Source organism: Castor canadensis, chromosome 4 (genome assembly GCF_047511655.1).
Source record: "Castor canadensis chromosome 4, mCasCan1.hap1v2, whole genome shotgun sequence".
Taxonomy (NCBI): Eukaryota; Metazoa; Chordata; class Mammalia; order Rodentia; family Castoridae; genus Castor; species Castor canadensis.
The window spans coordinates 161,639,468-161,666,735 of record NC_133389.1 but is presented as its reverse complement, the minus strand read 5'-3'; the positions used below and the strand labels follow the sequence as shown (position 1 = coordinate 161,666,735).

Sequence of the window (27,268 nt, the reverse complement as noted above, 5' to 3'; positions counted from 1 at the left end):
TTTTCTCCATTTGCCTGCCACTACACTAGTTCCAGCACCATCATCACTACGGTACCTTTCTAAATCCTCTTGTTAGAAGAATATTCTATCAGGTCACTTCCCTGATTAACCTCTTCAAGCCCTACTGGTCTCAGGCTAAAATTCCTTCCTTTGCTGCTCAGTGAGCCCTATGTTATCTGACTCATCTTACTCATCTGTTGCTACTCTTAGCCAGTTGAAATATGAGTTATTGAATTGCTTATTTCCAAGTTATGCTCTCTTGCCTCTGAGCCTTCCTACCAGCAACTCCACCCCCATAAATCTTTACATGGCTAATGTTTGCCTCCACATTCTTATTCCTAGTGCCACTTCCTTCAGTATCTTCCTTTACTCTCCTATAGTAAGTTAAATATTCATGTTATTTAACCCAGTAACACCTAAAAAACTATTATAAGTGATCTTTAAATTGCTGTCATTCTCTCTCAACTATAAGCTCTTTGAAAATATAGGTTTGTCTGGCTTAATTTTGAAATTCTTCACATTGCAATATCTTAAACTGCATGCATGAGATAATTTCTCATCAGTTCTTTCTCCAGGTTTTTATTATGTCAGTCATTACCCTTATCTGTCTTTGGGGCCATTTCTTCAATTATGAAATAATAAAAACTACCTGAATGTGCTTTTCCATAATGCACTTAAAGTTGAACTATATTGCCAGCTGGGAATAGTTTGAGAAAAAATTAAAATCTCCTGTTCTGTTTTAAGCACCAAATCTCTCTGTTAAAATATTGGAGTAAAATTATATTTGTTGAAGTAAATATTAAAGGAAAAACTACATATTTCAAACAAGAAAAGGCATGGAAAACTAACAATGGATATAAGTAAGTGTATCACTCATGTCTGATTAGGAAAGTGATGATGTAAAAATGCATAATTATTGATTTCAAGAAGCAAAAGTGTGAAATACAAGATTTTTCTAGTTTTATGATCAAGTGCTTTTAGAACTAACTCCCAAATTTATCTTTAAACAGCCTCTAATTTCATTCACTTTATCAGCTGATAACAACTTTTTAAAGTATTTTAATAATTTTTTTGAATTCTCCAAAGTGACATATTGGCTTTGTAACTTTTTTCTAAAGTAGCAGCTAAAGCAACCAAATTAATCCTACACAAGAGTGAGGTGACAAATGCTATAGCCAGATCATTCTTACATTTATTGTCTTTGTAGCTTGGTCACTCTGTATGAATTATGCAAAAACAATCATAGTCTCTGGCTTATTTTCACCTGGTATTTATTCTTTCTTCAGTCCAGAGGCTTCATACAAGTGAGAATTTCAATAGAAAATGAAAATAAGTAACAGATGAGAGGCATTCTTGTGATGGTATTAGGACAAGTGCAAATGGCTCGTTACTAATTTCCTTTTCATGTCAAGTGTCTGTGAGTTTCAGCAGAGTTAAAGAGTCTAAAGACTAAGATATATCACATTATGGGATTATAGTTTTTAATCCTGTCAATGACTGTTGTAACTTTGTTTTTTCCTTTTTTTTTTTGCCCTGTGTCTTAGGGGAAAAGCTCATGCGATTCGGCTACCCAGATATTCACTTTGATATGAACTTAACGTACGAGAAGGAGGCTGAGCTGATGCAGTCTCATATGATGGACCAAGCCATCAACAATGCAATCACCTACCTTGGAACTGAGGCCCTTCACCCTCTGATGCAGCACCCGCCAAGCACAATCGCTGAGGTGGCCCCAGTTATAAGCTCAGCTTATTCTCAGGTCTATCATCCAAATAGGATAGAAAGACCCATTAGCAGGGAAACCTCTGATAGTCATGAAAACAACATGGATGGCCCTATCTCTCTCATCAGACCAAAGAGTCGACCCCAGGAAAGAGAGGCCTCCCCCAGCAATAGCTGCCTGGATTCTACTGACTCAGAAAGCAGTCATGATGACCACCAGTCCTACCAAGGAAACCCTGCCTTAAATCCCAAGAGGAAACAAAGCCCAGCTTACATGAAGGAAGATGTTAAAGCTTTGGATGCCACCAAGGCTCCTAAGGGCTCTCTTAAAGACATCTACAAGGTTTTCAATGGAGAAGGAGAACAGATAAGAGCTTTCAAGTGTGAGCACTGCCGAGTCCTTTTCCTAGACCATGTCATGTACACCATTCACATGGGTTGCCATGGCTACCGGGACCCACTGGAATGCAACATCTGTGGCTACAGAAGCCAGGACCGCTATGAGTTTTCATCACACATTGTTCGAGGGGAGCACACATTCCACTAGGCCTTTTCATTCCAAAGGGGACCCCTATGAAGTAAAGAACTGCACATGAAGAAATACTGCACTTACAATCCCATCCTCCCTCAGATGTTGACATACCTTTTTTTTTTTAATATTATTACTGTCAATAATTCTTATTTTGTGGACGCAGTGTCATTTGCTCTGCCTAATTACAATGAGGAAGTAACAGAAGAGAGAAGGGATGGGAATATTGTTTCCTGATCACTTGGCTTGTTTATTTTATGGAAATTTAAAGCAGTTCATTTCTCCCATGCATAGATATTAAGGCATATCATGCTTTAAAAAAAAATCACTGATTTATGTGGATTCACCTAAGATGTTCTAATTTGCTACTGATGTTCAGGATTCTGATTGAAGGCAGGAAAGGTTAGAGTTTTCTGAGTAGACCTTCAACAATTTAAAATGGCATAAGTAATTTTACTCTTCAAAGAAGAACTTGTTTCAAAATGTAAACCCTTTTTGTTGTTGTTTTGTTCTTTAGAAATTATGGAACACAGACAAATTGGTTTTTTTTCAACGGTAACTCCTGGGATGAATTGAGTTGTTGTGGGTTCTATGTTTACTTCCCCTATGGAACTTATAATTCAGTATGTTTTACACTGTACCATATAGCAAAACTTTTAAACTACAGGTAGTTAAGGACCACTACAGTACATCTGAGGTCCTTTGATCTTATTTTTCTAAACTTAAGCACTGTTTTTCCATAGTTTTGATGACTGGCATTTTGTAGACACCCTGGTAGCCTTACTTTTAACACCTGTAACAAATAGTATTTTTATGTAGTTTTCAGAATAACATATGGTCTAAGAGTGGGTAAGAAGCAGTCAGTAATTTCCAAGAGGGACTTCCACTTTTCATAAATTTATTTGAGACTTTTTTTAAAGTTGTAATATGATAGCAGCATACTATATGTATTTGTTTCTAAAAGTATGCTTGTGATTGTCACTTTATCAGCATTTAATCAGTGTTAACCAGTCAGCAGAAAAATATAATTAGGCTAACAGTAGGGGGAAAACCCACTTAGAGATCTCTCGTCTGGTATTTCTCTTTTCACTCATTTTTTCAAGCTGTGACCATTCAGTGTTCTGTCCATAGTCCATTCCTCTTTTACTCTTGGAGTAGAAGGTCTTAACAGTCATGCGTTTGGCTCTTATTTCAACATCTCCTCAGAGCAACTGATAATTTGACCTAAATGTGGTACCTGGAACCCTGTAAGGTTATTGAACTAGGGCTATTTATTCTAGTATTTCTTCAATGGTAATATTTACTACTTTTGCTGCAGAGAAAAGGGAACTTCTTTGTAACCTGCACACAGGACTATATAGATCAAACAAAAAGACAATGAAGATTTACCCTTCTTAGACTCTAGAATATGACAGAAACTTGTGGTACTTTTTTCTGTTTTAAAAATATTTCACCTCTCGAAGTCTGTCAGAAATGAATGTCAATCCCTTAGTACAGAGTTTTCCATCGTGTAATTCATGTATGACATATGCTGCATATATCATGTGCACATTTTAATTTCATTTGTGTGGGTGCTCTGTTTTGCAGTCCATCAGCATTAGAGGAGAAGAATCAAGTGATGTTGATTTTCAGGTCATTTGGGGGAACATATTTTAGTGGGCAAAACATGCTGCTTGCATTTTGGGAAAACAGGCCTGACTATGACTGGATTATTTGATAACCACTAGTGAGTACTGAAATTCTGATAAGCAGTAACTAATAACTGCTCAAAAAATTCATTAAATAGAAGGCTGAAATTGTTTGACTACAGTGTGATGTGAGAAGTGTCAAGACTAGAAAACTATGGACAGATAAGTGAGTCATTACTGCTATTAAGTCTTTTTTCTAGTTTACCACCTGCCTGTTTAAGCAACTTATAAGCACTAACACAAAGTAGAACTAGGTAAAAACAGTTCTAACTCGGCTCTCATCTGCTAATCCCTATCTTAATTATTTTGGGGGAAATGTCCACACTATTCTTTTAAATTTAAGAAAATGCACCAAAACAGAGATACATAGACTATCAACTGGTACTTTTCTTTTTCTTTCTGAATGCCTTAGGTATATGGTGAACATACAAGTTATTCAAAGATAAGGCGTGTCTTCAAGACTTTCTTACCCTAACTTACTTTAACCACTCCCATAGGTGAAATGACATTTTTTTTCTTTTTGGATGAGCTAAGTGATTTTTAAGACTCATGATTTTGTGTTGTACTGAAATTTAAGGAAACATTTGAATGCCAGTCAATATGCTCATCATTTTGGCCATGTGTAAATTTCTCCTGGCATCATCTGACTTTGCTTGCTGCATTTTTTTCTACTAGTGTGTGAGCAATCATGTACCTACCAGCCTTGGAGTAAAACTGAATTTAGTTGGACCTGAAAAGTTGTGTCGTTCCTCTGTGAAAATGGTACTAGTGCACTCTTTTTTTCTGATTTTATCTTTTTGGAAAACTTAATTTATTGAACAGAGTTAATGTGTGAGTTTATTTGTGACAAGTAAATTTTCTTAGCCACATGACATGAGGAAGAGAAAGAGGTAGAGATGGCTCAAGGAGTGTCAAGGACAAATGAGGACAAGGTCAATTCAAATTTATAGGTTAGAGAGAATTTTTATGGACATAGCGCTTTCTGAGAAACTCTGGATGGCTATATTTGCATGCCTTTTGTTCACAAAAGGAAATGTGCAATACCGTAGCACCTAAAAATAAATATGAGGGTCAGATACCAAATAAATCAAATTTTATATAACAGTAGCATGCCCGGTTTATTTAGGTGAGATTTCACAGTGCAGGAAGTTTTTGAGGGGCATGAAAATGGGTTATCCTCTGTATTTTCCAGTTTGGCAAAAATTCAGAAATCATCATATTGCTTTGCCCTAATTTTGCACAGACTTTTTTATCTCCAGTTTTTTTGGGGAATGTGTGCTGCCTCTCTGCAATAGTGATGACTTGCTACTACACAGGTTTTTAAAACAGAGAAAATGACCAGTGGGCAGATTGGAAGAAAGAGATTTGAAGTTGTTGAAACATTCCGTTAAGAACTTTCTGCAGGAACAATATGGAAGAATGAGAGCCTGGAGTTCAGATTTGGGACAAAATAGGAAGTGTTTAACCTATATGCAAACAGGCAACTGTATGTCTGAATTGCATGTATATATGTATCACACATTCTTTTAAAGAAAATTCATGAAAAGAAGTAACTAGAGTTATCAAATGTGTTAAAGAAATAGAAAGTTAAAACTACAGTTAATACCTGAGCTATTAGGTTTGCTTTACCAGAGTGATTGTATTAAAAAATACTAAAGAAGTTATATGTGTCTTTAGAAGTAGTGGCAATTATTAGGCTTAAACCTTGGGTCTTCATCCTTTACTTCCAGAACAAAATGAAATAAACAATAAAAAAAAAGATGTTAAATTGGCCAATAAAAATTGAAAGAAATATAAAATTTTGAGATAGGAAGAAATATTTGGCAACTTTTACTTGGCAAATAAAGATAAGAACTAATTCTTGTGTCACAGTTGTACATTATACATCTCCTAAAAACATGAATTCTTTACCTGTTTTAAATGCCCCAGAATTTACAGCAGAGAAGGCAGTTAGAGGAAAATTATGTTCTTAATATTTTCCAAATTTTATTTCATCCTCTCTCCAAAATGGTGTTAGGTTAGAAAAGGAACAGAAGAGGCTACCAAAATACAAACAAAAAATTCATATCCCTAGTTTCAAGATATAAGTTAGAATATAAAAGGCACTGGCCATCCTTTCTTTAACTTTGGATTGTTCATTTTATTTAAAAAAAAAAGTTGTTAGATTTGTGGTCATCTTCAGTTATATCTTATATATTGTTTTAGTAACTACTGTCAATGATTATTCTACAGTAGAAAATTCCCCAATCCAAAAGAAAAAAATGAGGGGTGAAATTGAAATTTTTATATATAATATTTTAGAAATATTTCTAAACTCCAGTTTCTGCAAATAATTAAAATATACAGTAACTGGTCTCTTGTGGTTCTGAATTTAATGTATTAAGTACTTATAGAAATTTTCTATTGGTGCTTTTTTAAAGTGCATTGAGAGTGTTGGTTAGCTGTTTTAGCTCTGTAACACTTTTATGGTGTATTTTTTAAAATTACTTAAAATTGAGTACTATATAATTCTTCTTAGTGTTCTTAGGGCAAAACTGCTAAAGTAATTTCCAATACAGAAACTTTCAGCTCAGCTGATAAAGGAAACTTAGAAACCAGATTTTAGTATCTTTTTTGGTTTGATAGTATTTCTGAGTACCATTAAAAGATCATGCAGGCAGAACATAAGGTAAAGTGAAATTTTAGCTGTGAATTAAATTATGATGTGTGTTTTTGTTTTTAAGGAAGAATAAGTTTTGTGTCACACAGGGATTTAATAGTGGAATTTTTGCTCGGTAATATGCAGTATTGTTTTGGATTCTTATCCCCAAACTAGTGTTGTTCTAGTCTTGGAACTTCTATCTTCTAATCTGTCAATGTTTTATGAAGTGATATCAAAAGGCAGTGATTAATTCTTGAGCAAAACAAAATTGAATAGTCATATCACATTGCCATTCTCCAAAGCATAACCTCAAATGGTTTCATACCATGGTTGTGTATTAACTTGTGGTGGATGTGTTAGAATATGACAAGCTTTTGAAAAAGAGCTGCTGGTTGTATAAAGCAAATATCACATGACCAAGAAGCTGTGATCTGCTAGTGTTTCTTTTTACCATAGTGCATTGCTAGGCCAAATACTGACACCTTGAATATTTTTACATTTATTGCAGAAACCGAAAATTTTAGAATTTCCGTAAGATTTTTATGCAACATTCTGTTTCTTGCTGTTTAGTTTTATCTTGCTATACTGTAAGTTAGTGGATGTTTTTCACATGCACTCTTCTAGATAAGTTAAAAACTCTGTTTATGGAACTTATCTCCCATAACATTGCATTTGTATATTTTCTGTACAGTTTTTTTGTCAGTTAACCTTTATTCCATTCAGAGAGTGGTACATGAATGGTTTTCTAAGCTGTCCTTTTTATTGTGAATAAAATATAAAATTTAGAGGCCCTCTGGTAAGCCACATAAAAACGGCATTTAATTTCATATAGGTACAAATAAGCCAGTTTTCAGTGAGCCGGGCCTTCTTGTTACCTCAGTGACACCTGGTAAGAAATGCTTCTTGAACAGGTGGAGGCCACCTTACTATGCACTCATCAGGATTCCACCTAATTTCATTTACTGGAAGTAGATTTTTTTAAACAAATACACTGTAACAAGAGAAGGAATCTAGGTTTTGTTTTTTGGTTTTTGTTTTTTTTTTTTAGTAGTTCAAATTCTGAAACTGTGATCATTGTTTCAGACTGTCAAGCACTCTCAGATTTTGAACATTAATCACTTCCCTTTCTGTGTAACTAAGTTCGCCTTGTTACCTCTTCAACTGTAAATTCCCTTCATCTCTTTCTCACTTTTCTGTTCATCTCCCTTTGACCATTGTCTCTGGAAGTCTTTGCCTCTCACTAATTTCCAGATTAGGTCAACTCTTAATTTCCAATTCATTGGTTTCTTAAGTCTTAATTTTTTTATTTGTGATTTTTGTTGACTGTATAATCTGCTGGCATATTTTTATGCTCCATTGTAGTTTTATATTAAAAAGAAAAGTGGTTGGATTAAAAATAGTAAGCTATACAACCCTTAATGTTACTTTCACTTTCAAATACCGGGTACCTAAAATCTGACTCCAGAGATTATATGATCAGATTGTGTTTGCCTTCCTTTTTTGTTGGATTTTACATTCTTATTTGGCTTTTCTTTGAAAATACAAATCTTGAGAGTCTACAAAAATTTTTGCAAGTATTTAGAAAGATGTTAAAAATGTAAAACAAGAGTCTTAACTTTCTCCCAATTGGGAGAAAAGTACTTTATCATTACTATAATAATATTCCAGGTTTGGAAGCAGTGTCCAGGCCCCATGTTTGCTCTTAACAATTGGACCTTTTAGACCATGTGTTATTTGCAGTCCCAGAATGATTGCTTCTGCTACTTAGTTAAAAAGATACCCTTTTCTTTCTGTACAAGTGCAATACTTCTTTGAAGTCTTAAAAACTATGGTGATTTTTATTTCCTTTTCTAGCCTGTTCTTTCTTTAGCTAATGACAAAAAGAAGCCCTTGGAAATCATAGTATGTCAAAGGACACAAGAAGCAAAGATAAAAGCACTCCACAGTCAAAAGATTAGAATGTAGAAACTACTGTTCTGATCTCCTGGTATCTTTATTTAGTCTAAATTTCCATTGAAATTACTACTCTTTTGCCAGAGAAATGTGTCCTAAAGTTGAAATTCTTACGGACTGAATTTTCTTCTTAGACCTTTGCCTAATGCTCTAAGTTAAGAAACTAATATTTAATATTTTTATTGCATTTCTCTCCTTTTTGGAAATAAACATATATATATCAAAGCACTTAGGTCAATTTTAAACACATCTCACCTATTGGAGATAATTATTAAAAAAAGTTTGAGCAGCCCTGTTTTCATACAAATTTAAGTAAAAAGTATTTTTCGTATCATGCATATTTATATGTAGTATGCTGGGTTTTTTTATACCTGTGTTTCTGTAGTGAAACTGCTGTAATGTAAATACATGTTTTGTTAAAATGTAACATTACTTTGGCATTTCTTTTGAAAGCAGTTACTGCATTTGTACAGTATGTGTCTTGGCTACTTAATTTTTTCTTTAACAATACCAAAGGTAATTAGACTATTTTAAAGACTAATTGCTTGACAGTTTCTAGGATATTTTGAGTTTTAGAAGCAAAAAACAAAAAAAAAAAAAAAAAAGGTCAAACCAGTAAACCTCATTTTTTCAAACTAATAATTTGGGGAAATATAAACTATTGTTTTAAAAAGAAATATATATAGGTATATGTAAAATTTAAATTCCAGACCTTGTATGTCAGGTTTACTCAGTGTAATGTAGTTTTCTAAGGCTCAAATACCATACCTCAGAAAATGGGGTTTACTATGGAAATACTGAACCAGTCTTTGCAGCTGTGTGACTAGTCACTCTGCTATATACTGATTTGGAGACCTCCGCTAAACAGTTTTATCACTGCAGACTAAAATGTGGGACTTGTGTTTCTTTTGTTTTTAATGCACACACAGACATGCTCTGTGCAAGTGTGTGGATACTGTGTATATGTGTGTGAGTGTTGTATATGCATGTGTGAGTGTGTCTGTATGTGTACAACTAAAGCTGCAGAAACTTTGTAATACTTTGTGAAAAGGATTATATTATAAAGGTTTGTACTGTCTGAGTGCACAGCTACTGGAATAAATTTAGGGAATCTCAGGAACAAGCATATAATTTGTCCAAGATTTATTTCTTCTCAGAAGTGTAAGTGCAGTTTTTAATTCTGTATATTATTTAATATTTTACCAATAAAATAAACATCTGACAGAAAATGTTTGCTATAAAAACTTTCTGGTGAAAATTCTGTACACAGACACATCTTCCCAACACAGAAAACTAAATTGTTGGATGGTGCATTGCCATTGTGTGTGTCACACTTCCTGACCCACATGAAACTTGTGACCTCAGAACTCCTCATCTCAGTCACTAATTGATTTCCATCATTATATGGAGTCTACCAAAGTAGAGGACAAGGCATTCCGTGATTTGTTAAGATGACTTCTTTGTCCTTGTTTTCATATAAATCTTATTTTATCTTTATAACAAAACCAAGAGGTCATTATATCTCTCTGAGTCTAAGCCCTTTGTATAGAAGAAAGAAGTGAGACCTAAAGGAAGAAAGCTGTGCCTTGCTCCCAAGTACACAGTAAGTAAATTACCCAAGTGATCCAAATAATAGTTATTGATCGTATTAGAAATCAACATTTCTTAGAAGAGGATGGATAAAGCCAAGGACTAAGCTGCATCTCTGTTCAGTTGTGATTGGCATGAATTTGATTGCAGTTCTGCTTCATGGTATCCTGTCAAACTGCTCACCCCTTGGATTTTACAAGTGGAGTTTTGCCATGAGAGGTTGGTTCTGTTACAAACATCTAAAGCTTAAATATGGTAGGGCACAAATGATTGCAAACTCATGTAGCTGTGGCTATCCACTTACTTTCAGGCCAATTTAAAGTCTGCCACATATTTGAGATAGCTTTTAAGTTTTCCTTGATATATAATTACAGAATTCACGGGTATTTATCATATTCCTCAAAAATTTTACTTCCAAATGTCACACCAAATGAAAAATACAAATTCAACTGAAATTTTACTTCCTTAACTATATCAAAATACTTAGGTGGGGGTAGGCAAATATGGGAAATAGCAAAACAAGAAAAGGATGAACTTACCAACTTACTCTCCAGTACTAAGTTTATGAAGGGGTCCCATCCCAATCAGCAACAAATATCAAATTCTGTTTTATGGCATCAAGTGACAAAAAAGATTTTTTGAAAAACATATTACCTACTCTTTTCCATTTCAAAAGAGTCAGAAAATAAATGAGAACCAATGATATTAGGACTTTTTTATCGGTACACAGAAACTGAAGGAAGTGAGGTGTAAGCCACATACTAAAGGAATTTCAATTTCGTCCCATTTAGCAGCTGTACCTGGTTTTTAGCAGGTTCTAAGTTCCAACAAATAGCCTTTTATTTTTTTTAATTTCCCTACTAGATATTCCCAGTGTGTTTAGGAAAAACAAAAACAAAAACTTTTCACTAAGGGCTTCCAACAAGAACAACTAGCAAATTTGAATTCTGCCACTTTTCTCCTGTATGAAATACCTAAAGGAGGTGCTTTCATAAAACAAATGGAAGACATTGACAAAAGAAATGTTTTAAGTGACTTGGACACGCATAGTCCCCCAGCAAATTGGATAAAAGTAGGGGGAAATCCAAAGATATGCTCAGTCTGAGAAAAATGTGTTTACCTTTTTCTTCTTATCCTTCCTGCTGCTTTATAATCCTGGCATCAAGCCAAATGCTTCTAACGAAGTTTGTCAGGCAAAAAAAAAAAAAAAAACCCCTCAAAATAGTGAAAACAAATACTACCCATATTGGTGTTGAGTTGTTTATTCTAGAAACCCTTAGAGAAGAACTATGTGAACATAACCTTCAGAACACCTGGAATATCTGTGAAGAAGTTGTAGTTTTAAGTGCTCCCGGAAGGACCAAAGGTGAAAAGGAAGTAAGGTAAGGTAGTTTGGGTTGGGCTCCACTGTGCCTTAGGTAAGCCTATGACTAAAAGGGAGTAGTCTTTTCAGAATCAGCTGCCTTCACCAGCTGAAAATCCTTAATTTGGAAGTAGAATTTAACTAAAAGGGAATGGCAACAGAATCCACATGATATCAATGCCTTGGGCCCAAGTCCTGGTTCTGGATTGGTGGACATAAAAGCTTAAAGGGCTCTGACCAAGGAAGCTTTTGTAAGTGATTGAGGAGTCTCCAATTTTGACATTCCCTGTTAGAAAGTCGGGATGAGGTGACCCAGCACACTTGGCTGTTAGAGTAATGAACTGTATGTATACCTTCCCTGCCCGAGAATGAGTGCTTATCTTTTCTTCCACTTTCTTCTTTTTTTCTTTTTCTGGTTTTCCTCATTATTTTATGGAAATTTTTCTACATTTATGTTCAGCTGCTTTCTCTCTGTCCTTTATTTCTCTGCATCAACCTTTTCTCTTTTTCTTCTCTACATAACCTGTTTTGTTTTACCACTTGCTTTCTATTCTCCTTAATGCTATCATAATTCTGAGTAGCTATTATAAAATAAATCTTTCCATGTAAGTAATTTAATGTAGCCAGAATATATATGAGTTTTAACCATGCCCCTTCCCTTTTTGTTTTTACAAATACTTAACAATAAGTGCAGTTGTTACTAGCTTTATTTAAATACTTCTCCTAACAATCATGGACACTTTGGGTCTCTGATATTCTACCTTCATTTTCTTGGCAAGGAAACAGGTTCAGGTTGGCTGTGATTTTGTTCATAAACACCCAAATCAGTGAAAAAATTAAACTGGATTCTAATTTCAGGTATACTTTGTCCAGTGTTTTATTTTCTAAACCAGTTTATTCAGCATTTGGTAGATAAACACCATCAAGAAGGAAACTTGCCATATGATCCAGCAATCCCACTCCTGGGGATATACCCAAAGGAATGCAACACAGGTTTTTCCAGAGGCACCTGCACACCCATGTTTATTCACAATAGCCAAGTTATGGAAACAACCAAGATGCCCCATTATTGATGAATGGATCAAGAAAATGTGGTACTTGTACACAATGGAATTTTACTCAGCCATGAAGAAGGATGAAATCTGATCATTTGCAGGTAAATGGATGGAACTGGAGAACATCATTCTGAGCGAGGTAAGCCAGGCTCAGAAGACCAAAAATCGTATGTTCTCCCTCATATGCAGACTTTAGATCTAGGACAAATGCAGCAATGTGGTTGGACTTGGATCACATGACAAGGGGAGAGCACACATGGGAGATATAGGAATAGGTAGAAAACCCAAAACATGAAAGTGTTTGATGTCCCCACTCCAGAGGAACTAATACAGAAACCTTAAAACGACAGAGGTTATCATGAGCAGGGGATCAGGAACCAACATAAAGCTCATTGAGTTAGAGTTGAATCAACATGGGTGGTAACACATGGGTACATGAAAGCAATAGTAGGAATCTCATAGCTATCCTTAACTAGCAAAAACGCTTTGTCTTTCTTATTATCCTTATGTCATTTCTTCAACAAAATTAGTGATAAGGGCAGAACAGGACCTGTCTGGAACTGATGGGGGGAGAGGGGGAGGGTGGAGAAATGACCCAAACAATGTATGCACATGTGAATAAATGAAAAAAATTTTAAAAAAAGAAGGAAAGACAAGAAATAATTCAGGCATACTTTAATGTTTTGCTTTTTCTCATTTTTAAACAGAATGATCACAGATGAGCTCATCAACACAGGGGGATTGAAAAATTCGGGTTAGAAATTAAAGTTTTGCTGCAGAAAGATTAAAAATATGGATGTATTATCTTAAGTTTGTCTTTTTATATTTAATTTAAAGAAGTGTGGTGTTCTGTTTATTTGTTAAATTTCCTTGATGAAATTCTTTGCTTTTTCCAAATCACTCTATCCATATCCCCTTCATTCATTTCCTTCTTTCATTTAATACTGAATTAACTTTCAGTATTTAACTTATTTTTCTTACTCCTTTGCATTTAAAAAACTTGAGCTGGCCATTACATACAAGAGTTTTCAGTAATATGTTTGTCATTATATCTTCCAAAGTTAATGAGCAGCCTGGACATTTTGCTTCTTCACACGCATAAAAACCTATCTACAAATTTATCTCTTTACTTTTATAGCATAAAGCAATACCAAAACTTATCCCCAATCTCAACTGTATCCATTGTGATGCAAGTAATATATTTACCATAAACACCCAGCTTCATTTTGTCTACCCTTAGGACTGAGACATCTACTGCCACTTTGGAATTTCTTGGCTTTGATCTGAAAATTTCACCAGTCTTCAGGAATGGTTGCTATAGTTATACCTATCATCATGTTCTTGTCATACTTCTACAACAGAAGTAAGTAATCTAATTTTTTGGCTTTCAAATAGTCTATTCTTTGCCTCTGCACCCCACCCCCTCTACCCGGCATCACTTTGTTTATTTGTTTATTTATATCAGATTGTAACATGCATACATATTACTATCATTTGATATTACTCAAAGGGAAAAAAACTGGGACAGCAAATGACTCATGTTTTTCCAAACTGTCAGCCAAATTATTTTTGAATCATCCTGACAAATGGTAATTTAGCTATACTATAACACTGATATATTTTCTGAGCTCCAAGTATGTCTTCTGCTTTCTTCTTTAATGTTTTGACAAGTGTGATTATAGCTAAGAAAATGGTCACTTGACCATATAATAAGCATGAAAAAAATCTGTATCAGACATAGAGAAAGAAAGAAGAAAAGCACTATGTTTGCCTAGAAGAATTCAAGTAGCTTTCCAAGATCTGTAGGACAGAAAGTGGATCATTGCCTAATTCTTCTGAAATAAAGATGAGCTGCAGAGAATTATATCTGTTATGTTTTTCTTTATTTTTAGTTGAAACTCTAAAATGTGCACACAGGATCATCAATTTAAACTACAGTGTGCTGGAAAACATACTCTGCCTTAATTATAGAAATGTGACTTTGATTTTTAAAAAAGTTATTGAACATCTTCTTGAGGCCACTCACCATATTCATATAATAGCTCTTGAATGCAGTAAGTGCTCATTTCTGCTGACATATTTTGAGCTCCTCTTAAATCAATTTATCCTGGTTCATAGTTTCTAATTTATAGAAAATGTAACACTAAAGAGGCTGATCTAATGTGGTAACTTGGAGCCTAATAGATATTTATAACATGTTCTAACAGTATGGATTATCTTAACAACATGGTTTATTTTACTCTTTTTTTATATAAGAAATCTGCTATAATAAATATGTTACCATGCTCTATATGTGTGGGTTAGTTACATTGTATTCATATATCTGACATATAAAACATGGCACCATTAGCCAGTTTCCAAAAAAAAAGCATTTAAGAACCCTTACGTGTGTGTGTGTGTGTGTGTGTGTGTGTGTGTGTGTGTTCCTTTCTGTGGTCATGTGGTTCATATTAACATCAGTAGGGCTGGGAGCCACATCTCCAGTGTGTATATAACCCAAGTACAGCTGTTAGTCACCACATAGAAGTTGCTTTGGGTAACACCAGTGTCCCATGGCAATCTGGCGCATTGAAGCACTATCTCTCAGCAATGGCGCCTGTCAGCTTGCTACTGAAGAGTCGGTGTCAACCATAAGAGTACACTAGCACAGGTTGAAGGTACAACTATTATAATTTATTTACTTTTTATTACATTTTAAATCTGTAGACTGTCTATTTTCTATTTTCTATTTATCTGCTGTTTGTTCTTGAGTCCTCTGGGGCACTGGATTATAAATAATCCTTGTATTTCTCATAAGTGAAGAGTTTATCTGTTTTTCTTACTTTTAAGTAAGATTCACTATTTTGGAACCACCTTAATCACAAATGCAATAATTTGGGGGATTTGACCCATATCTGTTTCACTCCTACAAAACTGTTTGGCCTATGGGATCTGAATTCATTCCATTTGGCCAGACTATTATGGCTGAACTCCATAATAAAACCAATTTTTAGAAATAAGGAGAGCTACATTATTGGCTGTCTCAATGACAAGTCAGAATGAATGACTTACCTCACTACATTTATCACTATGTACAAAGCAGACCTGATTTATATGTAGCAACACCTAATTCATAACACAATGAGGCCTTTTGATATTTTACTATATGTAAAGTAACCCCATAATGGGTCTAAGTGTGAAAACATCCTTGATCATTTGATTGACTAATATTAAGCAGAGTATCTATAAAAGCATGTGCACCATTTAAAAGCTAAAATCAACCTAATTTTAATTTTAACCTAAATTCAAGGGAATGGGCATAAACTGTCCTTCAAAGATGTGAGTGAGGTTTTGCCTTTTGTCTTTTGAGAAATCTGAACAAGTTACTTGGTAAATAGTTCTAATAGAATAAAATATCAATAAGCAGCAACATATTTACATTTTCACTCTAGGATTTCTGGCCCTGAGAACATCATTTATTCTAGGATTTTAGGCTAGGTCACTTTGTGTCCTTGGAGAAATTTAAGCAAGAGGATAGAATGTGTGGATATGCTGGCACATGTCCTGCTATTCAGCAGGAAGCAGGAGTTACTCAGGAGGTGGGAGCAAGTTCATGCCCGCACAAAGTTAGCAAGACCCTATGTCAAAATTAAAACAAAAATAAAAGGGCATATGGCAGAGCTCAAGTAGTAGAGTGCTTGCTTAGGAAACCAGAGGTCCAAAGTACTAAAACAGAAGGATACACATATGCCAATGATTTAGTTCCCAACATCAAGATTTGAGTTCATTTGAAAAGTTGAAAAGATCAAAAACTCTGTCTTCTTTCTTTCTATATTAGCTCTTCCTTTCTGCATGATTGTTCCTGTTCCATCACCCACTAGAAAAAATCACTTAAAAATTAAGGAATTAGAGTGCCTACTGTGTAAAAGCCATTTGGAAGTTCTTCAGGGAGCTCATTCTTTTATTCAGTACCTCAAGGTATCAGTCTAGGTACTCAGGCCATAATATTGAAAGATACACAGTTGCTAAATTCCAGGAAATCAAAGTCTTATAGTGAGGAAGCACACAAATAATCTGGCATAATAAACAAGATAGATATTTTTATAAATGTAAGCGTAATATGCTATGAAAACAAATGAAAGGGTAAACTAATTTAAACTTGGAATAAGAAAATATACCTTAATAAAAGTGACATATAAGTTGAGTCCAAAAGATAAAAGAAAGCAAGTGAGGCAAAGAGGGAAAGGTGAGAGAGAGGAAAATAGAAAGCATAGGACACTTGGGGGACACAGGGAGAGGGCAAAGGAAAATCAGAGAGAACACAGAGACAGAGGGAATAAAAATGATTACATTTAGGAAATTGCATGTTCATTATGGCTTGAGGATAGGATGAGAACAAGGACAAAGCAAAAGGTGCAACTAGAGAGATGAGTAGAGTCAGATATTAGGGCTTTGTTTAAGAATTTGAATTTGTACCAGTGGAAACAAGTACCAGTGAAGGTACTTCTATTTGGGAGTGACAAAATTGCTTGAGTTTCCGTAGAAGATCAGATTGAGGGGGGATGCCAGACTGGAAGTCAAAGTTGTTGCAGTAAGTCCTGGGAAAGACAATGGTGGCTTTTGCTGTGGGAGGGGTGTGGAAATGGTGAGGCATGGTCAGATTCTGAAGATACTTAAGATGTAGAATGTGCTGGACTGGTTTGTGCTAGATTGTGTGTAGATAGTGAGAGAATGGGGTTAGTTCAGAATAATACTCTAGTTTCTAACTGGGAAGGTTAGGTTCATTGCAGTGGTATTTACTAACCTCAAAAACACAGGGAGAGAAGCAAATTTAAGAGGAGCAAACATGACGAATTCATTGACCATGTTGAGTGTGAAATGCACAGGTGGAGATATATCGTAGGAAATGAAGACACCAGGTTAATATAAGGAGCTAGATCTGGGCTTAAGTGATGTGTCTATGTCTGTATGTGTGTGCTATAGTAATTAAAGCCACAGTTTGATGATACCATCTAGGGAGAGTGTATAGTAAAAACGAAAAGGTTAAAGTCAAATTCATGCACTTAAAATATTAGAAGAGTTCTGCCAATTATAATATAAGAAGATTTCTGCCAAAGAATGTATGTTACAATAGAAGCAATTTGTATAAAGATGTGTGTTAAAAATGACTTGAAAAACATGATCATCAAGGGTCCAGTCACAGGTACAGGTTACCTGGGCCTCGTGGTAGGGACACGTTGGAGTGATAGAAAAAGCCTCTTGAAGAGAAAGGTATTAAAGAGAGGTTTTGAAATTTCATTTGGAAGTTTTCAGAAAGATAACTTAAAAATTACGTCAAAATCATGTTATGGAGAAATTTAAGTGAAATGTGCCTCCATTTCCAGGTCCTTTGAATTTTAAGGTGTCTACAAAAGGCAAATGTAGCGTGAAACCAGAGAGCCCAAACCTCCGCAAACACACAGCTCTGCTTAGTCCAGAGAGACAAGATCCCCAGGTCCCCTCTCTCATGAACATTTGAGAAGTTTCTTGTTTTTCTTTGGGTATAGTAGTGTTTAACACTATTCTCTTTATAGTGCAGCATGTGTACACGGGCATGTGTTTGCACTTGCTTACTCAAATGGTCCACATATGATCATCTTCTCAATTGGAGGCTCTTAGAGACCATCTCACCTTACAAAGATGGGAACTGAGACCCTCATTGTGAGGCTTTTGGGTGAACTTATTTACTAGTCTTTTTTCTTCACAATTAATGACATGATGGGAGACTAGATTTCATCATAGTTAGATGATGCTCAATGTCAAGGTCACGCTAAAATAGAATGTTTCCACACAACTTTTTAGGCAATCTCTTTTACTTACATTGGCTTCTCTGGGACCACTTTTTAACCACCATCAAATACTGATCATCTGGTAATCCAAATACCTTGTAATAAAATTAACTAAATCTTCATATTTATTGTCATATAGGTCTTCAGTTAATCATATGCATTTAAATTAACTGGATACATAAATATTTGATGCTTAAGTAAATCTTTATTGTTATTTTCACAGCTTATATAAGGAAGGCATCTTGCAAACATGATATAAAAAGAATCTGTTAATATCAAATTACAATGTACTGATAGATCATCTAAAAATCTATTATCTTCCCCAGCTCCAAAAAAAACTCTATAATCTTAAGAAAGCACATGTTCTGCAGAACCTGTAATAAAATATTTCAAAATATTTTAAATGTGTACAAAAGACATCAGTTCACATAAGAATTAATAAAAGCTCATTTGGGTGACATTTCAGATGAGAAGGAGTTTCAAACAAGACTTCCAAGTAAACCTAAACCCACTCAAGAGTTTGATTATCATTATTGACAACAGTGCTATGCAGTAGAAAGTTAACTTGTACCACAAATACAGACTACCTATGTCATTAAATTTGTCTCTAGTAGCCATGTTAAAAAGTGAAATTAATTTCAATCTATTTTGTTTGCTATCATACATCTATATTATTTGAATACGTAAGCATGGAAAAACTTACTACTAAGATACTTCATCTTTATTTTTTATATTTCTTTGAAATACAGCATGTATTATACATTTATAGTACATCTCTATTTAGACAAACCACATTTCAAAAGCACCATAGCAGACCTATGGTCTATTCTAATAATTAAACGCAAATATATAAGCACTCCTGTGTTATAATGATGGCCATCACTACCTATTATCTTTTCTTACATGCCAGTCACTATGGTGATTTCCATGTTTTTCTTATTTCATCCTCAAAACAGTCCTAGATGCTATTTCCAAACCCATTTTCTGTATGAAGTAACAAGAGAATTAAGAGGATTTCTGTGGCTTGCTTAAAGCTACAGTGTTAACAAGACCAGAGAGATTCAAGCATGCAGCTAGACAATTCTATTGAAATGGAGTTTATAATTTTTTGTTTTATAAGATTTTGAATTTATAATTTTCAGTAAAGATAACCAATTTCACTTTAGGGGAAAGCAAATTTGTGGTAAAGTGATTAAAGTGATTTAAAAATTGGGCCATTGCACTATTCACAATAGCCAAGTTATGGAAACAGCCAAGATGCCCCACCACTGACGAATGGATTAAGAAAATGTGGTACCTATACACAATGGAATTTTATGCAGCCATGAAGAAGAACGAAATGTTATCATTCACTGGTAAATGGGTGGAATTGGAGAACATCATTCTGAGTGAGGTTAGCCTGGCCCAAAAGACCAAAAATCGTATGTTCTCCCTCATATGTGGACATTAGATCAAGGGCAAACACAACAATGGGATTGGACTTTGAGCACATGATAAAAGCGAGAGTACACAAGGGAGGGGTGAGGATAGGTAAGACACCTAAAAAATAGCTAGCATTTGTTGCCCTTAACTCAGAGAAACTAAAGCAGATACCTTAAAAGCAACTGAGGCCAATAGGAAAAGGGGACCAGGAACTAGAGAAAAGGTTGGATCAAAAAGAATTAACCTATAAGGTAAAACACACACAGGAAATCAATGTGAGTCAATGCCCTGTATAGCTATCCTTATCTCAACCAGCAAAAACCCTTGTTCTTTCCTATTAGCTTATACTCTCTCTACAACAAAATTAGAAATAAGGGCAAAATAGTTTCTGCTGGGTATTGAGGGGGTGGGGGGGGAGAGGGAGGGGGTGTGGGCAGTGGGGAGAAATGACCCAAGCCTTGTATGCACATATGAATAATAAAATAATAAAAAAAATTGGGCCATTGCCTCATCTTGCTTATGGGGGAAAAAATGAAGGAGGAGGGGAAGAAGAAGAGGAGGAGGAGGAAAAGGAGGTAGAGAAAATGAATGATAATACTACAGAGATAATGATGTCAAAGAAAGTAGCCACAGGACTTATAAAACAAAAAATAAAAAGTAGGAAGGGGGTAATAGTATATCCTAGATGCATGTTTGATGAGATGATATGAAAGAGAATTAATCTGTGGTGAAACACAAAAATTTGATAAACCTTTGTATTATTGAGGATGCTGAAAGAAAACCAGTAACAGAAGTGTTTAGAAAACTAGAGAATTGATTTTGTTCTAAATATTCTAAAATGTGATGTTACTCCAGCTTGATTTAGCATAATATATGTTGTCTAAAGAACTCTAAGATAAATAATAGGAAAGTCTGTTTTGGACAAAATAAATAATGAATGTGAGGGTCAGTGGTATGGAATTGAAGGTCCAGGAAAATCATTCATGAAAAATGTTATGTCCTTCTTCCAGGGTTTCTATGGAATCTCTGTACTGTTCACTGTTCATTGCAATGGTTCTTTCTTCCCTCTACCTAACATTGAAATTTGCCCAATTTTTATTTCCATCAGTTTCCTAATCTCACTGTCCTTTCAGCCTGCAACTTAGATCTCTTCTTCTAAACACCAGGCTATATTTTATCTGTCATTCAAACCTGGAATCAATTGACTCCCCCAGAAGTCTTCCCAAATCACATATGGAAAGATGGTATCCTCTATGGAGGGGAGCAATGGCTTGGATAATTTATATGAAACCCCCTCATCCCATGTGTTGAGTACTGCCGTAGGGTAAAATCTATAACCTGGGGTCTGGTTTACTTTCTAACCTCTTTCCCACCTCAACAGTCACATAACTGTGGTTCAGACCACACAATCCTCCTTGTTGCTGAGGTTGATATCCATTTTCCTCAGCATCTTCCCCTGCTCCTCTTGCTGTTTGTCTGTGAGTCTGCTAAAAAATTCCAACGGAGAGTATTAATATTCACAAGAAGCTAGAACACAAAAAGAATTGATGGGCCAGGAAGTGCTTTACTTCTGTTCCTAGAAGAGGTCTTATCTAACTAGCTGAATGAAGGGGACATACAATTGAAAGAGAGCATGAGCTTAGAAGTACACAAACCAGGGAGACCCCAAGAGTTATTTGTTGTTAATATTACTTATAGTATTTAATCTTTCTGGCCTCAGTTTCCTCATCTAAGGTAGTGATAAGAATACGTACGAAGCAGAGCTATTTAATATATTCTTATATCAATTAATTTGGTGGGTAGGAAATAACGTGCCATTTATATATTAAACACAGATATAAAAATAAAAATAATTTCTTGCCTTCAAGAGATATATAATAGAACAAAGGGACAAAGTCAAATATTAATAAGAACATTTTAAAGTAAGAGTAAGTATAGGATACAGTGGAGGCAGAAAAAGGGGAATTAGTTATTTTACTTTGAACGATGTGAAAATCATCTAGAAAAATCAGGTTATATTATGCTGTTGACATGTGAGCTAGAAGAAGGATACAGAATTAAGGTATTCTAGATATTTATTAATATATTCATTCACTCATTTCTTCATTCCTAAGATACGCATATTTTCCTGTCTTCACAGTGCCTGCAGTCAATGTGCAAGAGAAAAACTATGTTAACAGAAGTGCTCCAAACAGAACTCCGTTTACCGACTTGGAAAATTAAGTAATACTACCAATTTCTTTTGGAAAATAAACTGATTAATAATCAGGACTCAGAGAAAACTCATAGTCAGTAGGCTGCACTCCAGTAAGCCTACACACTCCTCTCCTTGGTTTAGTTGCATGCCTGCCAAGAATTAGTTGTATTTATTCCCAAACTATTTATGCCAGTTGACTTATTATTGTACCTTAATAAGGTACAATATAAGGTACCTGTAATATAATTAAACATTGATTACATAATTCAGTGAAGTAGAGTGTAAAATGAAAGAGTTGCTTCTTTGAAAATGAAATTGATTATTTTGGAAAGACTCACTAAAAAACAATTGCTAAAAACTATTTCGTCAAATTAGGTAGAGAAGATACAAGAGAGGGAAAGACTCAGAAAAGCTCTACACTCATATTGGTTTGTAAATATCTGTGTTTTGATTCCACTTTAAATAAAATGAAGCCAGAAACTATAGGTGTTGCACTATGCTAAACCAATACTACATGGACCATCAGTGAACGCATATTCAAATTAAGGGCCCTTTCCCTACGTCAAAAAAATGGTGAATGGCTGTGCATTTACATGAATTAGGTTAAATAAATGTTTAATTTTATCATTCCCTGATTTGAATCAACTTTATTAGCAATCATATTGGATAAGATGGCTTCTGGGAAAGGAATATGGTGTATGTTAAGATACAGAAAGTATTGGGATCTTGGAAATCTATAGGGGGAGGACCTGATCAATCCTAAAAATCTCTGAAGTATAAATGAACAAGGAAAAGGAAAGGAGAGCATCCAATGCAAAACAGAGACAAAAAGAGACAGAAGGAACTGGCAAAAATTCAGTGCACCTGGACTATGTAGTCTGAGAGTGCACAAGGCAATTCATTTGGGCTGGTCAGCTGGAATCAGACTCAGATATTGGAAAGCCTGATGAATCATGATTGATCCTTGAACCTTATCTTTTTAAAACAGGAGGCCATATTATCAGATTTGAAGTATGAAATGAGGATGGACTGGTAAAGAGTAAAATTGGAGGAGATTAATTAATCTAAGAAAGAGATGTTGGTAATCTGGATTAAGGTAGTGGCACTAAAGATGGAGATATATCAATGGATTTTAGAGATATTTTTAAAAACTTCAGAGGTAGCATAATCAACTATAGACAAGATGTGTCTATAGTTGAAATGTAGGGGGTTGAAAATAGTGTGAAAGTTCAGTTATTTCCTAGTTTCTGGTTTAAGAAATTAGGTGGATAGTGAGCCAGTCATGGTGGCACATGAATCCCAGCTACTCAGGAAACAGAGGTAGTAGGATCATGGTCCTAGGCTGACCTGGGCAAAAGCATCCGACCCTTTCTGAAAGACAAACTAAAAGCAAAAGGACTAGGGGCATGGCTGAAGTGTTAGAGGGCTTGGCTAGCAAGTATGAGGCCTGGAATTCAATTCCTAGTGCTGCCAAAAAACAAAAAAACCAAAAAACCAACAAGGAAAAGAGGAAGAGAGGAAGGGAGGAAGGGAGGAAGGAGGAAGGAAGGAAGCAAGGAAGGGAGGGAGGGAGGAAATTAAGTGGGTAGTGTCACTTGTGCAAACGTGCAACTTTAATAGAAAAAGAGGTTGGTTGGACAGTATGGGGAGGACAATGAATTCTCCTCTGGAAACACTTGTGCTTATGTCACAAGACTAAGTAGAAAAGCTGTATGACCAATTCTGCATAAGGTTCAAGGAAGTAGAAAGGCATAGAAATAGAGGACTCTTTGGCATTGTATGCATATACAACAATGGAAACCATAAAGGATATAGCAGATCTCCCAAAGAGAGTTAGTTAATAAAATATAAAGAGTAGAAAAGACAACTAGTTAGGAAAGAGTCCTGGGGAAAGAGTATTGGTATATGGGTAGAGAGGAAGTAAAGCCAAAAATGATTAATAGAGGAATAGCCAAAGAATCAAGAAGAAGAGGAATGTTCAAGATATTTGTTGCTGCTGATTGAAAAGTGCCCAGTGCAATTTGGAGTATATAGGTTATAGGTGTCCAGGATTGAGGTCACAGTTGGGGGAATGTCTGGAGCCTAAGTCTCTGGAAACTAAACTATACAGTGGGACAAGGAATAGGGAGGTTGACAAAACAGAAATGGAACAATGCTGTTATTTTTGCTGTTTCAAGAGTTGCATGCAAGGTGGAGTATGAAAGAGAAAAGCCTGAAAAAACTGGAAAGGGCTGGTGTGGAAGTCCTTATATTTTAAGCTAGATGGGGCTGAATTTTGTCCCATCGGGAATATGAGGTATTACTGTGTGTACAGTAGAAATTAGCCTCTATAATAGAATCTAGCTCCCTTGAACAACAGTGTGGTACGTGGAATTAGCATATGTGTGAAATTTAGTAAAAGGAACTAGTGAACACAACACCCAGGAGTGTTGCAGTTTGCTACGAAAAATGCAGTACCCAAATTTGCACACAATTTAAAAAGCTTGAAGAGATTCAAGTTTACCTCTTTCCTAATGTCACTCTTACTTTTCTTCTGGTATATTTTCTGATGGAATGGGAAAGAAGGAGGTAGCATTAAAACCTAAATGGCCTGTGGCCGTGAGCTACACATGTGAACATTACCGATCCAATTTTGTCATCAGGAAAGATTGAAGACTTCTGAGTAACAGAACATTGCAATCATTGAAGCAGTGATGAAAAGGTCATAGAGCACTACTATCAACAGAGGAAGGACTGTTCGAGTGAAGTTCAGATTTAGAAAGAGTTGGATTCAAAAACTGATTGAATGTGAGACATGTAACATCATTCCCCAAGTATTAATACTCTTTATTGAATGCTTTTGGTACGTCTAACACTTCAGGAACAAACATCATCCCATTCCTTCTTCTCAACAGCCTTGCAATGTATATTTTTTATCTCCATTTTACAGATAATAAAACTAGAGTTTCAAGAGTCAATCAATTTTCCTAAGTTCATCCACATTTTAAGTTGCATAGCCAAGGTTCAAATTCAGATTTTCCAGATTCAAAATCATTACCCAAATCCAGAAGGACTACACATTTGCTTGTATGATAGTCACATCAAATTCAGACTATAAATACAAAATAAAGATTGGGTACAGAGGAATATGGTGCGTTCAGTTTTAAACATACTCTGTTTTTGAAGTCTGGAGAATGTCTCTGGTGAAGATGTCTAATAGACAGTTACACATATAAGTCTAGAATTTAGGAGAGATGTCTTTGAGGAGATAGAGATTTATGAGGTATTAGAATTTCATTTGTGACTAAAGTCATGGGAATGGGTGAGGTTTCCCAAGGAGACTGCAACATGACAAGGGAATCAAGTGGAGAGCTAAGAAACATCAAAATGAAAAAGGAGGTCAGAGAAAAGTGAGGGAGACAGGGAAGGAAGGTGAATACAAGTTAGAAGGAAATAAAAGATGGTGATTTCACACCAGACAAAGCAGGAGAGTTTTCTAAGAGAAGGAAGTAATTGAAGCACCATCAGTTGCTATGGAGTAGTCATGGAAGAGGAGGACTTAAAAAGTCTAGTAGATTAAGTGTGAGTGAGAAATTTTAAGTTATGGCATCAGTGTTATCTACAGTCTGGGAAGATATATGTGTGAAAGAAGATCATAAACCTTTGCAAGGGCAATCACTGGTGCATTTATAAAGCCAGCAGTTGCATTCTAGGTATTTTTCTAAGGAAACAATAAATTTGAACATTCATGTCAGCACTGTTACGACAGCAGTTGTATCACAGTAGTTAAGAGCACCAACTCTAAAGCCAGATGGCTTGAGTTCAAATCTTAAGTCTGCCATTTCCTAGCTCTGTGAACTTGGGCAAGTTGCTAACATTTCTCTGCCTCAGTTTCTTTATCTGGAAACTATGGATAGTAAAATTATTATTGTTATCAATATTGTTCTTGCAGGCTAATTGAGTTTTAAAAGAATTAAAGGAGTTAATTTTATAAAGCGTTCACAACAATTCCTAACACATACTAAGTTCAAATTGAGTATTTGCTAAATTCATACAGATAAAAGTAAGAAAAATAAGCAATAATAAAATTGTGTAAAAGAACTCATTTATGTACTGTGATACCACACAATCATGAACATTTATGTAGTTTACTATTTATCAACATGGAAAGATATTAATGGATTAAATTAGGAAAAATTTATAAACCAAAATGAATAGAGTAAGTGAAAACAGGTAAGTAAATATTGGATACACATTGACAATTTTTAGAAAGCTATACAACAAGGTATTTATAAAACCTAAGTAGTTGAGTATGAATTTGTTTATTTTACTTTTTCATTGTATATATTGAATATTTTGTATATATTGAAAACATTTTTATGGTAAGAATAAAATTAAAACATCCTGGAGATCAGGGTATAGAATAGCAAGTTATAACTATGCTTTGGCAAAACTTGTCATGAAAGGAAGAAGAATAAGAACGTAAGCACTAGAGTACATTTATAACCAGTAGAGGTGCACATTTATAAAGCATTTGCTACCTGGAGGTTTCTAATAAATAAGGGCTGCAGTTATTATCTTTAGATTTCCTTTAGGCCTCATAGACTTTTAGCACCAGCTCCGCTCTGCAGAGTAGCCAAGAGCAGGAGGTAAGAAAAGAAAAATTTTAAATGAAAAGAGCTGTAGAAAGAGAATGCTCCTACAAAAGCATTCTGAGCATTGCTCCTGGTGGTCAGGCAGTATCTAGAACTAATTATCCAGAACTAATTATCAATAGGGATTGCCACAGGATCACAGAGAAGACTTAGATGCCAGACAATCTAAAGCAGCCAAGATAAGTAAGAACATATTGTTTTAGGATGGTTTCTTCCCACCTGTCAGTTATACAAACTTGTTTCATATCTAATCTGAAAACACTGTTGATTTATCTCTCATTTAATATAGATTATAAACTAGCCTGCTTATGGCTTACATTCATCCCTCAATGCTTCCTTCTATGCTAATCATCTTAAATATTCAATAAGCTCTACTTGGGCAACCAACATGAGTAACATAAACCCACCACAAAGAAAAATTCATGCTAACTAGTCACAGTAATTTTAAAGGCCAATTTTTAAAAATATATGACATTTCATTTTGAATTTTTGGTTTCTTTTATGGACTGAAATTCTAAAAGTAATAAGAAATAAAATCCCAGAGAAAAATGCTATTTTTGCAACAGTGGTCCTTATCAGAGCAAAACTTGATGATCTTAGAACTTTGCCAATTTTAATAGTTACATAAAATAGCACTTCTGAATAAGTTATAGCACCAAATCAGTGG

At 35.1% G+C, this 27,268-nt stretch overlaps 1 protein-coding gene across 11 annotated transcripts in view; it reads left to right on the top strand.

Annotated features, from left to right (window-relative positions):
* The window catches only part of Ikzf2 (IKAROS family zinc finger 2), a 161,814-nt gene extending 138,341 nt beyond the window's left edge, over positions 1 to 23,473 (top strand). For 5 of the 11 annotated variants that reach the window (XM_020160405.2, XM_074071647.1, XM_074071644.1 and 2 more), the window contains 2 exons: positions 1,545 to 12,642; positions 13,782 to 14,168. In XM_020160405.2, coding sequence (XP_020015994.2) covers positions 1,545 to 2,269 — 725 coding nt within the window. In that variant the 3' untranslated portion in view covers positions 2,270 to 12,642; positions 13,782 to 14,168. Of the gene's footprint in view, positions 1 to 1,544; positions 13,086 to 13,781; positions 14,172 to 21,910 lie in introns of those variants that run through there. The other 6 variants (XM_074071653.1, XM_074071651.1, XM_074071645.1 and 3 more) reach the window with 5 other exon arrangements.
* Positions 23,474 to 27,268: the final 3,795 nt, after the last annotated feature.